The following is a 15,705-nucleotide window of genomic DNA, read 5'->3' as shown; positions in this document are numbered from 1 at the left end:
CTGGTGGGAAGATCTCCTGGAGAAGAGAATGGCCACCCACTCCAATATTCTTGCCTGGAGAATTCCATGGACAGAGGAGCCTGGCGAGCTACAGTCCATAGGGATGCAGAGAGTCGGATATGACTGAGCAACTAACCACACACACACATTTGTAGAGCTCTTCACAAGTCTTGTAGAAGGTGCTGAAGAAATAATTTTTGAATTAATGAATAAGAATAGAAATACTTAGTCTCTGGCTTCAGAGATCTTGTAACTGGTATAAGGAAAATAACCATTTCTGAAGACAATACCAATATAAGGTAAAATGTTTGCATTGACTTAAAAGGACTCAGACACATATGCACTGACTACCTGAAGCCTCTAGAATTAGCACAGAATTGTGATGCTTGTAGAGTTCCTTTATCAGAGAAGAGAATAAGACTTTAATTAAGGGAGATTTGGAAATCAAACAGTTATTCTGCATACTGTGTCACAGTTTCATAAAGCCAAGTTCTCAAAAAAAGCAATCAGTTCAGTTCAGTTCAGTCCCTCAGTCGTGTCCAACTATTTGCGACCCCATGCATTGCAGTGCTCCAGGCCTCCCTGTCGATCACCAACTCCCAGAGTTTACTCAAACTTATGCCCATTGAGTCGGTGATGCCATCCAACCATCTCATCCTCTGTTGTCCTCTACTCCTCCTGCCTTCAGTCTTTCCCAGCATCAGGGTCTTTTCAAATGAGTCAGTTCTTCGCATCAGGTGGCCAGAGTATTGGAGTCTCAGCTTTAGCATCCTTCCCTCCAATGAATATTCAGGACTGATTTCCTTTAGGATGGACTGGTTGGATCTCCTTGCTGTCCAAGGGACTCTCAAGAGTCTTCTCCAACACCACAGTTCAAAAGCATCAATTCTTCTGCACTCAGCTTTCTTTATAGTCCAACTCTCACATCCATACATGACTACTGGAAAAACTATAGCTTTGACTAGACGAACCTTTGTTGACAAAGTAATGTCTCTGCTTTTTAATATGCTGTCTAGGTTGGTCACAACTTTTCTTCCAAGGAGCAAGCATTTTTTAATTTCATGGCTGCAATCACCATCTGCAGTGATTTTGGAGCCCCCCAAAAATAAAATCTGTCACTATTTCCACTGTTTCCCCATCTCTTTGCCATGAAGTGATGGGACCAGATGCCATGATCTTAGTTTTCTGAATGCTGAGTTTTAAGCCAACTTTTTCACTCTCCTCTTTCACTTTCGTCAAGAGGCTCTTTAGTTCTTCTTCACTTTCTGCCATAAGGGTGGTGTCATCTGCATATCTGAGGTTATTGATATTTCTCCCAGCAATCTTGATTCCAGCTTGTGCTTCCTCCAGCCCAGCATTTCTCATGACGTACTCTGCATAGAAGTTAGATAAACAGGGTGACAATATACAGCCTTGACGTACTCCTTTCACTATTTGGAATCAATCAGATGTTCCATGTCCAGTTCTAACTGTTGCTTCCTGACCTGCATACGGGTTTCTCAAGAGGCAGGTCAGGTGGTCTGGTATTCCCATCTCTTTAAGAATTTTCCAGAGTTTGTTGTGGTTCACACAGTCAAAGTCTTTGGCATAGTCAACATAAAAAGGCAATGCCTGTACTTAAAAAATAAAACTTACATAAACTTCATCCTTTAGCACCATGACACATATCAGATTCAGTAGAAGAATCTTTTTGGTCAGTGCCATTTTATGAACGGTAAAAACAAACAAAAATTTGAGAGAGAGAGGGAGGGAGAGCTAAAGAAGAGAGTGAGAAATATCTATGTGTTGGTGTCTCGAAAACCTGTGGCACTGTAGCTTAGATATAAGTCACACTGGTCAGGTAGTCCTGTTATAAGCTTTGTTGCCTATGGAGTGTTTCCTTTCCAGTTTGCCTCTCCTTATTTTCTGGATTTTTAAGCAGCTACAGTTTTTCTCCAAGATCCACACCTGAATGTTTAGAGTAGGTCTTTGAAAAGGTGTTAGGTGATAACAGTCATTCCTTGAAAGAAAACAAAGTAATTGGTAAGTGAGAAAATTAGACTTGAATACCTATAGACCAAAAGTTAAACTTGAATGCTTTCAGAGTCTCAATAAAAAAAAAAAAAGATTTATGTAAGTGATGGTTGCATTCATATTAGCAATCAGCTTTTCAAAATGACTGGTATTTGCTAATAGCAAACTGAAAGAAGCATAATTTTTCACTTGGAGAATACATATTATGAAGATGCTGAAGGTAAACACCTTTAAAATCACAGAATGTGTTTCAGGGCTTAGTAAAACAAAGGATTTTCTGTCTTGGTGTAGAAATAATTCACTGAGAGTTAGAGTGACAGGTAAGGAAGGAGTTTATTAGTGTAGGACACTTGTGAGAGATGCAAGCAGGCAGGCAAGGGAGTGCTGCCCTGAGAACTTAGTGGCTACATTTTTATAATCAAAGGAAAAATGGGGAGGAGTGGAAAGACCATATTCTCTTTCATTCTTTTTTTTTTTTCTTTCTTTCATTCTTGAATAGACATCAAGTTTCTGTCATAAACCACTCCTCCACATTGGGAAAGGGAGTTTTTTTGTCCATATATGGTCAAACTGAAACTGTCATGCTGCTACAGAAATAGACCAAAAGGCAGTAACATGTACTAAAATATGATAAATAATTTCAGGTTTTAATATAATGCTACCTTTTCCTATATTTTTGTTTTTAGTGCATGCGGGAAGCATGTCCTAGGAATCATTCACTTGCTGAGCTCACTGGGCAGGGTGTGCATCTCATTCCACCGTTGTTTCATTGTTTTGGGGGCGTGTCTCATGTTTCTGTCACATGGTTTTATTGCTAAGCAAACTTGCTTTCTGGGATGATCTTTAATTTACAGGGGTCTCCTGTACTTTTTTCAGTTTAATCACCTACTTGCTTCCTTTACTCTGTCCCTATCAGCTTGAATTACCTAATCTTTAAAACATTGTTGGGGGCAGCAAAATATTATACCTCTATCCCCTCTCTCATCTGTTATGAAGAAGAATGATATACAAATTAGAGAATAAGCTCACTTTAGCCAAAAAAGCAAAGGAAGTGGAGGAGTAACTGGAAAGAGACCCCAGAAACAGAGCCAGTATTAGTTTCTCATGTTGATCAGCTGTGAAGAGAGAGTTAGCAAATTAAATATCCTAGCCTCTGTCAAATCATTACTTAAGCTTCCTCTATTTATCTAAGCTGGGCTTCCAGGAGCTCAGTAAAGAATCTGCCTGCTAATGCAGAGACACAGTTTTGATCCCTGGGGTTGGGAAGATCCCATGGAGAAGGAAATGACAACCCACTCCAGTATTCTTGCCTGGGAAATCCAATGGACAGAGGAGCCTGGCAGGCTACAGTCCATGGAGTCACAAAGAGTCTACTGAACACACACACATGCACTATCATCACCATCCTCCCCTCTTCTATTGCTTGCCAAATTGCTAGGAAATAATACATCATGTAGATTTTAGTTCTATCCTCTTTGTTTTGTTCTTTCTTGTTTTCCCTAACTCAGCAATTTCTTTTTTTTTTTAATTGTTTTCTTTTATTTATTGGACACACAGCATGTGGGATCTTAGTTCCCCAACCAGGGATCGAACCCATGCTCCCTCCATTGGGAGCTCAGAGTCTTAACCACTGGACCTCCAGGGAATCCCCCAGCAATTTCTTAAAATTTATTTTACAACCTGACTACAGACTTTCAGACCTGAATGGAAACCCAACACTACTTAACCTTTTTTACTCCAGTTCATTTACTGTATTAATTTCTTCCCTGAACCCATGATCTTCTTATTGTCTGCATAGTTTTGCCTTTCCTATTTGGAATAATACATTTTCCATTTGAAATAATATAATATCTAGCCTTTTCAGATGACTTTTTCACTTAGTGATATAGATTTAAAGTTCTTCCATGTCTTTTCATGATTTCTTAGCTCTTTTTTAGAACTAAATAATACATTGTCTTAGATATAACTGTTTTTCCATTCACCTACTGACATCTTGGTTATTTCCAATTTTTGGCAACAAGTTTCTGTGTGGACATGTTTTCAACTCCTTTGGGTAAATACTAAGGAACATAATTGCTGATCATATGTAAGAATATGTTTATTTTTGTAACAAGCCACCAAACTCTCTTCCAAAGTAGCTGCCCCACTTTGTACTCCCATAAGCAATGAATGAGAGTTTCTGTTGCTCTACATCCTTGGCAGCATTTAATGATGTCAGTGTTCTGGATTTTGGCTATTTTAGTTGGTGTATAATGGCATCTCATTTTAATTTGCATTTCCCTGATGATATATAATGTGGAGCATCTTTTCATATGGTTATTTGCCATCTGTGTATCTTCTTTAGTGAGGTTTCTGTTAAAGTATTTGGCCCATTTTAAAACCAGATTGTTTGTTTTCTCATTGTAGAATTTCAAGTGTTCTTTGTATATTTTGGATAATAGTCCATTATCAGATGTATCTTTTGTGCATTTTTCCCCTGATGTTGCTTTTGATCAATATTGTTTACTGCCCTGACCAGCTCTCTGATTTACAGCCTAGGTAAAGTTTTCACATGCCCTGGCCACAGATGTCATGCAATCTTTTTTTGGTACCAGGTAAACATTACACTATCCCTTGTAGTCCCATCTCTCAAGAGTCTACCCTTCTTATACCACATTAGCAGGCATTGATCTAGATTCAGCTGCATAGCACAGAGGATTTGTTCCATAAGTGCCATGGCAAAATGCTGCAGCACACACTGCTAATCTACTCAAACTTCTCATTTGAGCTGTCATACTGTTGAGTCATAGAGAGAAGTGATCTAAAGTCAGAGACAGGCTTGAGATAAGAATTCAGGTTTCTCAGTTATGAGTCTAGCATTCTTTTCATCGCTTCCAGGCTAATGAGGGAGAACTAAATAAGCACTTATAATTTCAAGCACTCAGTCATCATCCTGCAAAATGTGAAGTTACCAGCCTCTTGTTTTCTGAGACACTGTGTGGCTTTCTCAGAATTCATTGAAGACATAATGTTATGCTTTGCATAGAGAAATCTATAACTGACCCACCATCAATAGATAAGTTGTGTTGAGCAGAGCTTCTAGGGAGGGATTTTTTTATCCTATTTTATATTATATAAAATATAATATTATATAAAAATATAATTATATCCCTATTTTATATTATGTAAAATATTTTTTATTTATTATTTAGCAATCAGTTTATTCTCTCTTGCCTTGTCATTTAGTCTTAGACTATGAAATGTGGGTTCCCTGTATCGCAACAACCTGACCCACAAGAGATTTTATTCAAGACTCTGCCTCCTGTAGTAACTAACAAATGTGAGTCCCATAGTGGCTTGTATCTAAACCATTCACCTTTGGCCACATGGTTGGATGAGTAGCTACATAAGGCCACTGGAAGAGCAAAATTAGCTAAGCTTTTGTCCATGGTCCCACCAGTAACTTATGATGTCTTAATAAAGTCTTCCTTTTCCATGTTTTCTCCCTCCAAAGTTCTTTACAAAAAGGTAATTTCTACTCAGTTTTCAGAGTCTTTCCTATGTCAACTATTTCTTAAAAATAATCAGCCTGAAATAATACGTATGCTAGAGAGGCATATTTTGGGATGATAAATTCTGCTCCCCTTCATAAGCCAAGATCTCACCTATGTGAAGTAATACATTTATCCATCCATGAAGAAAGTGGACCTAGATTAGTTGTCAGGGAAGAATAGTAACATGAAGGTTTAGAATATAGACAGGGGAGCTTCAGTGGGAATATGCAGAAGGTCTGCTGGGGAGATTTCCAGGGTGGGGCAAGGAAATAGGGAAAACTGGTTGTTGAGATAGGGAAGAGACATAGCATTAAAGCCATATTGACCTTCAGAAGTGGGAATGGGGATGTGAAAAGCCATGTATGGGACTTTGAACATATCCTTTGCCTAAATTACAGTTTTGTCCAAGACTAGGCATTATTGGACTAAAAACCACTCTGCTGCATATGGATGTTGCTCTGAGACTGAAATAAGTGATCCTTACATGTGTGGGTACTGGCAGGTATGCGTGTGTGGATTTCATGTTTTTCTCAGTGAGTTAAGTCTTTATGGATAGGTATCAACCGTCTAGGTTCCAGCACTTTTGTGAACACATGTCATGTCATTTGGCAGTCATGGTATTTCCAAGTAAACTCTAAGTGAAGCATGTGGGGAAGGCAGACAATACCCAGGGCTTTTCTTAACTAGCTCTATCTTTATTAAGATAGACTGAACTGGCAGTTTCCACCTATGTGGCAATAAAATGCAGGAAGCAGAGAGCCTCAGCTCCACTATTGACTGAGTTGAAGGGAAGTCTGGTTGCCTTTTTGACACGTTCTGATGATTTGATGCAGTTGTTTGCTGAGATGACATCCTGTTTATGAGTTTTCAGACTTAAAGAGGAAAGGAGTTATTAGTTTTTCCTCAGCTGTGCAATTTTAAAATCTCTGGGCCACAAATCTTTAAAGCTGTAGTTCTCATTTAAAATGGAAAAAAAAATCAGTCAAAACCTTGGTTTGGCTTCCTTCAAGCAGATAGTCTAAAGGTGTTCATTGTGCAGAAATTCCTTAAATTTTCAGACAAATGCCAATGAATGCAGAAATGGGGAAAGGTTCCCTTTGGGCATTAAATTTCCCACATACATGATAAAGTCTAGGTTGTGCATTCAGAAAAGAACATTTGCTATATGTGCATATCTTTCTTCATTAGAACAGCTTAGAGTACAGGCTGATCTCTTTATTTCTTCCTTCCACAAAACTACAGCCACTTCCATATATACATGAATTATCTGTGTTCTTTACTTGAGAGATTAAGTAGACTGGGAACTCTTCCACCTCCCCCTTGTCCATTTATTGATATTAACACTCAAAGCCATAGATAAATGCCAGGACAGAGTGAAATCTGCAGAACAAAATCTAACATTACCCTTTCTCTCTCCACCTCCTACAACTGTGTCATTTTCTTGTCACTATTTTAACTTATCTCAGTGTATCAAATCTAAAACAAGTTCTTGTTATATAGATTTATAGGATAGATCATTATCTAAGTGTTTTTTAAAAAACATATAAAATACTCTAGTATGTTTTATACAGCTACTGAATTTAACCCCTTGCATTTTTATTGGTTAGTGTTATTAACTAAAATTAGAACATTTTATTCACTCCAAGTATCATCCCTGCATAAGTCTGTCCCAAGCTGACCACCTAAACATTACTCACCCTGCCTGTTATTATAATTAGACAAAGTAGAGTTCATTGCTCCCCACAGGAAGGGAGACCACCATCTCTCAAAGCTTTGGCAGTGTCTTGGAGAAGGAAAGGCTGGGTCAGAATTTGTTGAGAGGTCAAGTTTGATTTAAGATGAGTCTTTCTAAGTGAGAGGGCTTAATTAGAACTGCATAAGGATCACACAAGTAAGTGAAGAGGAATGAAAGAGCCTCTTAATGAGGGTGAAGGAGGAGAGTGAAAGAGCTGGCTTAAAACTAAATATTAAAAAACTAAGATCATGGCATCCAGACCCATTACTTCATGGCAAATAGAAGGGGAAAAAGTGAAAGTAGTGACAAATTTCTTCTTCTTGGGTTCTAAAATCACGGCAGATGGTGACTGCAGCCATGAAATCAGAAGGTGATTGCTTCTAGGCAGGAAAGCTATGATAAACCTAGACACTGTGTTGAAAAGCAGACATTACTCTGCTGACAAAGGTCCATACAGTCAAGGCTATGGTCTTTCCATGTAGTCATGTACAGTTGTGAGAGCTGGACCATAAAGAAGGCAGAGCACCAAAGAACTGATGCCTTCAAACTGTGGTGCTGGAGAAGATACCTGAAAGTCTCTTGGACAGCAGGAAGATCAAACCAATCAATCTTAAGGGAAATCAACCCTGAATATTCATTGGAAAGACTGATGCTGAAGCTCCAGTAATTTGGTCATCTGATGTGAACAGCTGACTCATTGGAAAAGTCCCTGATGCTGGGAAAGATTGAGGGCAGAAGAAGAAGAGGGTGTCAAGAGGATGAAAGGGCTGGATGGCATCATCCATGCAAAGAACATGAACTTAGGCAAACTTCAGGAGATGGTGAGGGACAGGGAGACTTAGACTGCTGCAGTCCATGGAGTCACAAACAGTCGGACACGACTAGGGGATTGGACAGCAATAACAAGGATCACATACAATATAACCAGCCCATGATTGGTGGAAACAGCAACATGTGAATTTGAAACAAGGGATTCATAGAACCATAGAGTTTAAACAATGGACATTTTTCATAAAGAGTTGATGGGTCTTGGGTCTTTGGAGAAGTTCTTGTAATGAACAATCAAATCATTTGTCTGGACAGGAGACTCCTGGAAAAGAAATTCATGTTAATGGGGACAGGAATAGCACAAGGTCATTCTTATTTAGACAGTGATTTTGGTTTTCAGTATCCAAACTGGGCTTCCCTGGTAGCTCAAGAGTAAAGAATCCGCCTGCAATGTGGGAGACCTGGGTTCAATCCCTGGGTTAGGAAGATCCTCTGGAGAAGGAAACGGCTACCCACTCCAGTATTCTTGCCTGGAGAATTCCATGGACAGAGAAACCTGGCAGGCTTAAAGTCCATGAGGTCGCAAAGAGTTGGACACAACTGAGCAACTTTCACTTTCACCGAAGCTGACTGTGGGGTACAACATAGTAGTTCTCAGGTCTATTCATATAACTTAATCTGGCAAAAAAAAAAAAAGAGCTGATGTTTTCTTTGCAACTCCTTTTTGGGCAGCATTTGACACCAGACTTTTACTTTTCAGCATTTCTTTGCAATCATTTATTAGCTTATTAGCCTATTTCTTATGTTATGGAAAATTAAAACGGGAAAATTTCCTAAACAAATGCCTACCAACAGTCACCACCAGAACCCTGCAACCAATCCTTTTTAAACCCAGAGAGGGCAGCAGAGGGAAGTCAAATTTCAAGCCTGATTATTTAAAACAGCTACCCATCATCTTGGGCAACTCTTAAGAGGCAACTGAAATCATGGGTGCTGGGTGCTTTCAAAGAGCTGTAAATCCCCTGAAGCAGGCAGGAAATTGCCATCTTTTAAAAGTTTCAGCTCTGTCTTCAGACCACTTGTCTCTTTCCCTTTAAGTTGGAAGCAGAGAAATTATCTGGGATCATTGCAAGCTCCATTTTAGATTCTTTCCTAACCCAGTTCCCACATAGGATATAAATTCCATCCAATGCCTCTGACTTCCGTTTTTTCTGCTCTCCGATATGTCAGTGAGTCACAGGAGGGTGCTCTGGAGCAGTGAGGCATCCTTAGCCAAAGAGGCTGTCTGGGGGGTGAAGCACTGAGGATGCTTAACATTTGAAAGAAGTGTGAACACTGTATTTACATTTAAATTAAAATGGAAACTTCTTATAGGTTATGTTTCTGAAAGGTGTGTGTGGCACATCTGCTGAGGTCTATTGTTTATTCATGCTGTAAATCCTTTGAAATGTGTTAAAATGCTTCCCACTCATTATAAAGCTCCTGCCACCCCTGGATTACGACTTTGATGTCACCAATCCTGCTTCAAAGGATTCTTTCTGGGCTATTAATCACAGTTTAGCCTCTGAAGATATCGCCAGAGAAAACATTTGGACATCTTTGTGCTAGACTTGCTAAAAACTTTGAAATCTTTAGTGTCTTGCAAATGCACAAATTGCAGCTTTTCCTTCCACTGACAACTTTTTATTTTGCTACAGAATCAAGTGACATTTTAGGTAAAACAGATCTCTTGGTTTGGGGGGCTAAGGATGAGAGAGGAGATTAAGGGTGGGTGGAGAGGAAGAGAGAAGAGAGAGTTCCAGCAGGCCACTCAGACCCTTCAAAGGCAAAAAGCAGTAGAAATCAGAGAGGCCAAGAGATGGGCATTCAAAGTGGAGTTGCCTTATCATTTTCTCTCATCTTTCATTAATTTTTTTTTTTACAAACCAGGGTTCACAGTAGCAAATTAGTGAAATTCCCTGTTCTCTTGCCCTCTACTGAGACCATGTGAACTGTTTATAAGCGATAAGTGATAGTGAAATCACTCAGTTGTGTCCGACTCTTTGTGACCCCATGGACTGTAGCCCTACCAGGCTCCTCTGTCCATGGGATTTTCCAGGCAAGAATGCTGGAGTGGGTTGCCATTTCCTTCATAGCAAATCATCATCATCAATGCTCGTAACACGAAGTGCGCACTTTCCTTGTACCAGAGCTGTGTTGATAATGCTTTTCATGAATTATTTCATCCAGTGCCCATAACAGCCCTGGAAATTAGGTAGTCATCCTTCTCTTTCTGGTAGAGAGAAGGAGATACCTTTACATATGCAGATTCATTCCTCTTGTAAAGTTTTTTTACAAAAGGGTAATTTTGGCTCAGTTTTCAGAGCCTCATGTGTGTCTACATTTCTCAAAAATAACCAACTTAAAATAATCCATATGCCAAAGGGAGCTATTTTATTCCTCTTCATTTATAATCACCACTCTAATAAGTATGAGGTGATATCTCATTGTGGCTTTGATTTGCATTACCCTGTTAGTGATACTAAAAATCTTTTTATATACCTTCAGGCCATTTGTATGTCATCTTTGCAGACATGTATATTCAAGTTCTTTGCCCATTTTTAAATCAGCTTATTTTATTTTTTGCTGCTGAGTTGTAGGGCTTCCCTTGTGGCTCAGCTGGTAAAGAATCTGCCTGCAATGCGGGATACCTGGGTTCTATCCCTGGGTTGGGAAGATCCCCTGGAGAAGGGAAAGGCTACCCATTCCAGTATTCTGGCCTAGAGAATTCCATGGACTGTATAGTCCATGGGGTCAGAAAGAGTTGAGTTGTAGGAGTTCTTTATATATTTTGGAAATTAACCTCTTACAAGATAGACGGTTTTCTCCCATCTTTTTTCCCCCTGTTGATATATAGTCCCAATTGCTTATTTTTGCTTTTGTTGCCTGTGCTTTTGGTGTCCTACCTGAGAAATAATTGTCAAGACCAATGTTATGAAGCTTCCCCCTTATGCTTATATAGTTTCTGCTCTGACATTTAAGTCTTTATTATGAGTTGATCTTCAAGTATGGTATAAGATAGGGTTTCAGTTTCATCCTTTTACGTGTAAATGCCCAGTATTCACAGCACCATTTGTTGAAGAGATAATCCTTTTCCCATTGTGTAGTCTTAACACCCATATCAAAGATTATTTGACTATATGTGCATGGGTCTATTTCTGGGCTATCTGTTCTGTTCCATTGGTCTATATGTTTATCTTCATGTCAGCATTGTTTTGACTACTATAGCTTTGTAATGTATTTTGAAATCAAGACATATAAGGCCTTCAGTTTTTTCTTTCCTTCTCAAAATTGTTTTGGAGTCCTTTGGGGTTCCATATGAATTTTAGGATTTTTTCTATTTGTCCAAAAATGTCATTGAGATTTTGATGGGGATTGCACTGAATTTGTAGATCTCTTTGGGTGGTGTGGACATTTTAACAATATTAAGTCTTCTAATCCATGAACACAATGCAGGGTAACAGAATATGCCACCCTAAAATATGCCAGTTTGGCATAAGGATTATTTTAAGCTGAAAGCAATTGAGAAGGAGCAGATATAAGAAAAGTTCTCTGCCTTCCCTGCATTTGCCCAAAAGCAGGGCATAAATTTGTAAAAACGTGCCCCCTCTCCTCTCTACCAAAAAGGACAGAAGTTAATCACCAGAGACAACTCTAGACCCTATCAACTCAGAGACAGCACTAGAGGAATCTATATAATAAATTAGCCCTTATCTTATAATAGCTTCCCTATATATTTGTTGTTTGTTGTTTAATGGCTAAATTATGTCCAGCTCTTTTGTGACTTCATGGACTGTAGCCCACCACAGTCCATGGGAAATCCATGGGATTTTCCAGGCAAGAATACTGGAGTAGGTTGCCATTTCCTTCTCCAGAGTATCTTTTTGACCCAGTGATGGAACCCAGGTCTCCTGCATTGTCAGGTGGGTTCTTTACCACTGAGCCACCAGGGAAGCCCTTCCCTATATATTTACCCTTACCATAATTTCCCACCCTGGAAACTCAAAGTACTTTTTCTTTGTCTTTCATTTCTTTATAAATTTATTTTTCTTTTGTTAAGATCTATGTAAGTCCAAGTTCTAACCACCCCTTTGAATTACTCATTGCTAAATAATCCTGTATATATGTGCAATGCATGCATTAGTAAACTTCTGATTGTTTTTCTCTTGCTACTCTATCTTCTGTCAGTCTAATTTGCACGGCCCCAGCCAATGAACCTAAGGTGGGTAGAGGAAAAAGAATATTTTTTTTCTCCCTCACAATGGAATAGCTTTCCATTTATTTGTGCCTTTGTTGGATTCTTTCAGGAGTGTTGTATAGTTTTCAGTGTATACATTTTCACCTCCTTGGTTAAGTTTACTCCTAAGTATTTTATTCTTTTTGATGCCATTGTAAATGGAATTGTTTTCTTAACTCCCTTTTCAGATTTTCATTGTTAATGTATATAAATGCAACTGACTTTTTATATGTGGATTTTATATCCTACAACTTTGAATTCATTTGCTAGTGCATGTGTATGATCTTTAGGGTTTTCTGTATGTAAGATGATGTCATCTGTGAATGGAGATAATTTTACTTCTTGCTTTATAATTTGGATGCCTTTAATTTCTATTTCTTGACTAACTGACCTAGCTAGGGCTGCCAGTATTATGTTGAATAGAAGTGGTGAGAGTGGACATTCTTGTCTTATTCCTCATCTTAGAGGAAAAACTTCCAATTTTTCACTGTTGAGTACATGAGTTATGGGATTTTCATATATGGTTCTCTTATGTTATAGTAATTTCCTTCTATCTCTAGTTTGATCCCTGGGTTGGGAAGGTCCCCTGGAGGAGGACATGGCAACCCACTCCAATATTCTTGCCTGGAGAATCCCATGGACAGAGGAACCAGGCAGTCTACAGTCCATGGGTCACAAGGAATCAGACACGACTGAGTGACTAAGCACTAGTTTGTTAAGTGAATGTGAGACTTTGTGCTTTCTTATTTGCTTATTAAACTAACATAAATTTAATTTATATTACAAATTATAGCTTATAAATATTATATTTTACTTATAACTTATATCATTGAATTTCAAAATTTTTCCAAATGTTTTAAGTTCAGGGGAGATCATTTAGAACATTCTGAAAAATACAGGGACACAAAGGGAAAAATTACTTATCATACTATTCTTTAACTTTTCCTTTGCCTTAATTTTTTGTCTTCTTTGCACAGGTAACTTGGCCCAGACAAGAGCCAGGATAACAGCAGCCTCCAGATCTTTGCCTCCACATTTCAGTTCTGGGAGACTCAAGGTGAGTAGTAGGTTTGTACCCAAAATACTGTGGACCACAAGACATTCCCACCCTAGGGATCATCCTAGGTGGGTAGTATTAGTTTCCTTTATCTGACCCACTACCTGGGAAGTCTAGAATAGAGACTGAGGCATTTAGGAATTTGGGGTTAAGAGATTTGAAACATCATCATGGAATCCTTTACAATCCTGTGTCAGGGGAAAAATTTTTTTCCTCTACCCTCTTAAGTTCAGTGTTTGAAGACTGTGAATTAAACTTGAACTGACAGATTAGCAAGAGGAAAAAAGACATATTTTAATCATATACATACAGAGGTTCACCAAAAAAGTGACTCTAAGGGCCAGTTAGATTTTGGGGTTTCTATACTATCTTAATAGGAGATGAAGAGAGGAAGAAGGACACTTCTGGGACAATCAGTGACTTTTGGGGAAAACAGATGGTCCTTTAGGAAAATAAATGGGAAGTATAACAGTTTTCTATGACAGTATCTATTTAGGCAATTTCTTATCCCAGTGCTGACTTCTCATCTCTGGTGATAGGAGTCAATCTTCTCTGATTGCAAAGCTCCCAGGGAGGGGATTTATGACAGTTGAATTATTTTTGGAGGCTTTGCTTTTAGGCAGATAAGGGGAATTCAGAAAAGCTTCTTCTTGCAACTGTTGTTACTTATATGTCTTCAGTTCAAAATAATCCTTATGCCACATGGCATATGCAGACCCCTTTACCTGATTCTCAGAAATACTACTTAAGATTATAGAATAATGACACTTGAAAATAAAGTCCATCTGGGAAGATATAAGGGCTTCCCAAGTGATGCTAGTGGAAAAGAACCCACCTCCCAGTGCAGGAGATGTAAGAAAAGCAGGTTCAATCCCTGGGTTAGGAAGATCTCCTGGAGGAGGGCATGGCAACCCACTCCAGTATTCTTGCCTGGAGAATCCCACGGATAGAGGAGCCTGATGGGCTTCAATGCATGGCGTTGCAGAGTCGAACACGGCTAAAGCAACTTAGCGCACATGCACATCCACATCCACAGGAAGAAGTGCACACATTCTGCTTTTTCTTGAAGCTATCACCAATGTACAGAGTAGGATAACAAAAGGAGTCAGCAGGGAGGAAAGAAACCAAACCCCTCCTATTACTCTGCTTTGCTCTCTGAAAAATGAGTGATGCACTTATCCATGCAAAGAGGGTGTTAGACAAGTTACAATATCCTGCTGTAAAATATTTTAACTGTTCCATTCTTCCTGCTAATGTTTAGCCCAAATCTCAAGGAATGTCTGCTTAATATTCATTGTGTATACTAGCAGCAAGAAATAATGATCTGAAAGGTGAGGGGATAATAAACAGGTCATGTCTCTGAATTTTCTTACGCTCTGTTTATACTGAATATTAAATGATTCATTTAATAAATAATAATCAATACAACCACATATAATACATGAATATTGCCCCCAAGTTGATACAGACATATCTATTTATGCTCACTTCCTCTGAGAATAAAAGACCTGCACCTAGTAAGGATTCAGATCGTCTTTGTTAACAGTAATTCTTACATCCACATTGTTAACACAATCCTATGGAATATTCTACTTTTCAACCATGTGCATTTGTGGCAGGATATTAGGGTTATTTAACATGAGTTATGTGGGACCCTAGGTCAGGTTTACAGAGGGGTTTCAGTGGTTCTGAGAGTCTCTTGATATTATATGTAAATGTTGTTTGTGTTCAATGCACTTGATTCTCATTATTCACAAAAGTTATGTTCTATGAAGCTTCTGTGAATGCTGAATCAGTAAATCCTGAAGCATTGCTCCTAGAAGAAATACATGGTTAGGCTCCTGCAAGCCTCTGGTCATAACACTGTTGTCAACTGATTAATATATAACCCGTATTGTGTGTGTTTCTCTTTAAAAACATTATATTTAATACAGTGAACCTTTGAAGAACATGGAGGTTAGGGACACCAACCCTCCATACAGTCAAAAATCCACTAATAACTTTACAGTGGCCTCTCTGTATCCACAGTCCTACAGATGCAGATTCAGTAAACCATAAATTGTGTAGTAGTGCTGTATTTACTATTGAAAAAAATTTGCAAAAAAGTGGATCCATGTAGCTCAAACCTCTGTGGCTGAAGGGTCCACTGTAGATACTTCTTACAAATAATTAACTATGTGCCGTATTTCTTTGTATAAACATTATTTCAAATATAGTATTTATGTCATTGAACTCAAGGCCAGCAGCACTGTGACTCATGCCTGAGTGAAGCTAAACTAACACACAAATATGTTCCAACAGGCACAGCATAGCCTTCTTACTC

The 15,705-nt window shown here is 38.7% G+C and overlaps 1 protein-coding gene across 20 annotated transcripts in view; it reads left to right on the top strand.

Moving 5' to 3' along the window:
• The window catches only part of MYO3B (myosin IIIB), a 442,575-nt gene that overhangs the window by 194,727 nt on the left and 232,143 nt on the right, over nucleotides 1-15,705 (top strand). For all 20 annotated transcript variants that reach the window (XR_014079013.1, XR_014079014.1, XM_081577876.1 and 17 more), the window contains one exon: nucleotides 13,303-13,382. Coding sequence is in view for 18 of the 20 variants with exons in the window: in XM_081577876.1 (XP_081434002.1) it covers nucleotides 13,303-13,382 (80 nt within the window). In the remaining 2 variants the exon portion in view is untranslated. The remainder of the gene's footprint in view (nucleotides 1-13,302; nucleotides 13,383-15,705) is intronic.

The sequence above is a fragment of the Giraffa tippelskirchi genome, chromosome 3 (genome assembly GCF_054371585.1).
Source record: "Giraffa tippelskirchi isolate mGirTip1 chromosome 3, T2T-mGirTip1v1.2.pri, whole genome shotgun sequence".
Classification (NCBI taxonomy): domain Eukaryota; kingdom Metazoa; phylum Chordata; class Mammalia; order Artiodactyla; family Giraffidae; genus Giraffa; species Giraffa tippelskirchi.
Note: the sequence above shows the minus strand (reverse complement) of the source record. Positions and strands in the feature narration are given on the sequence as shown.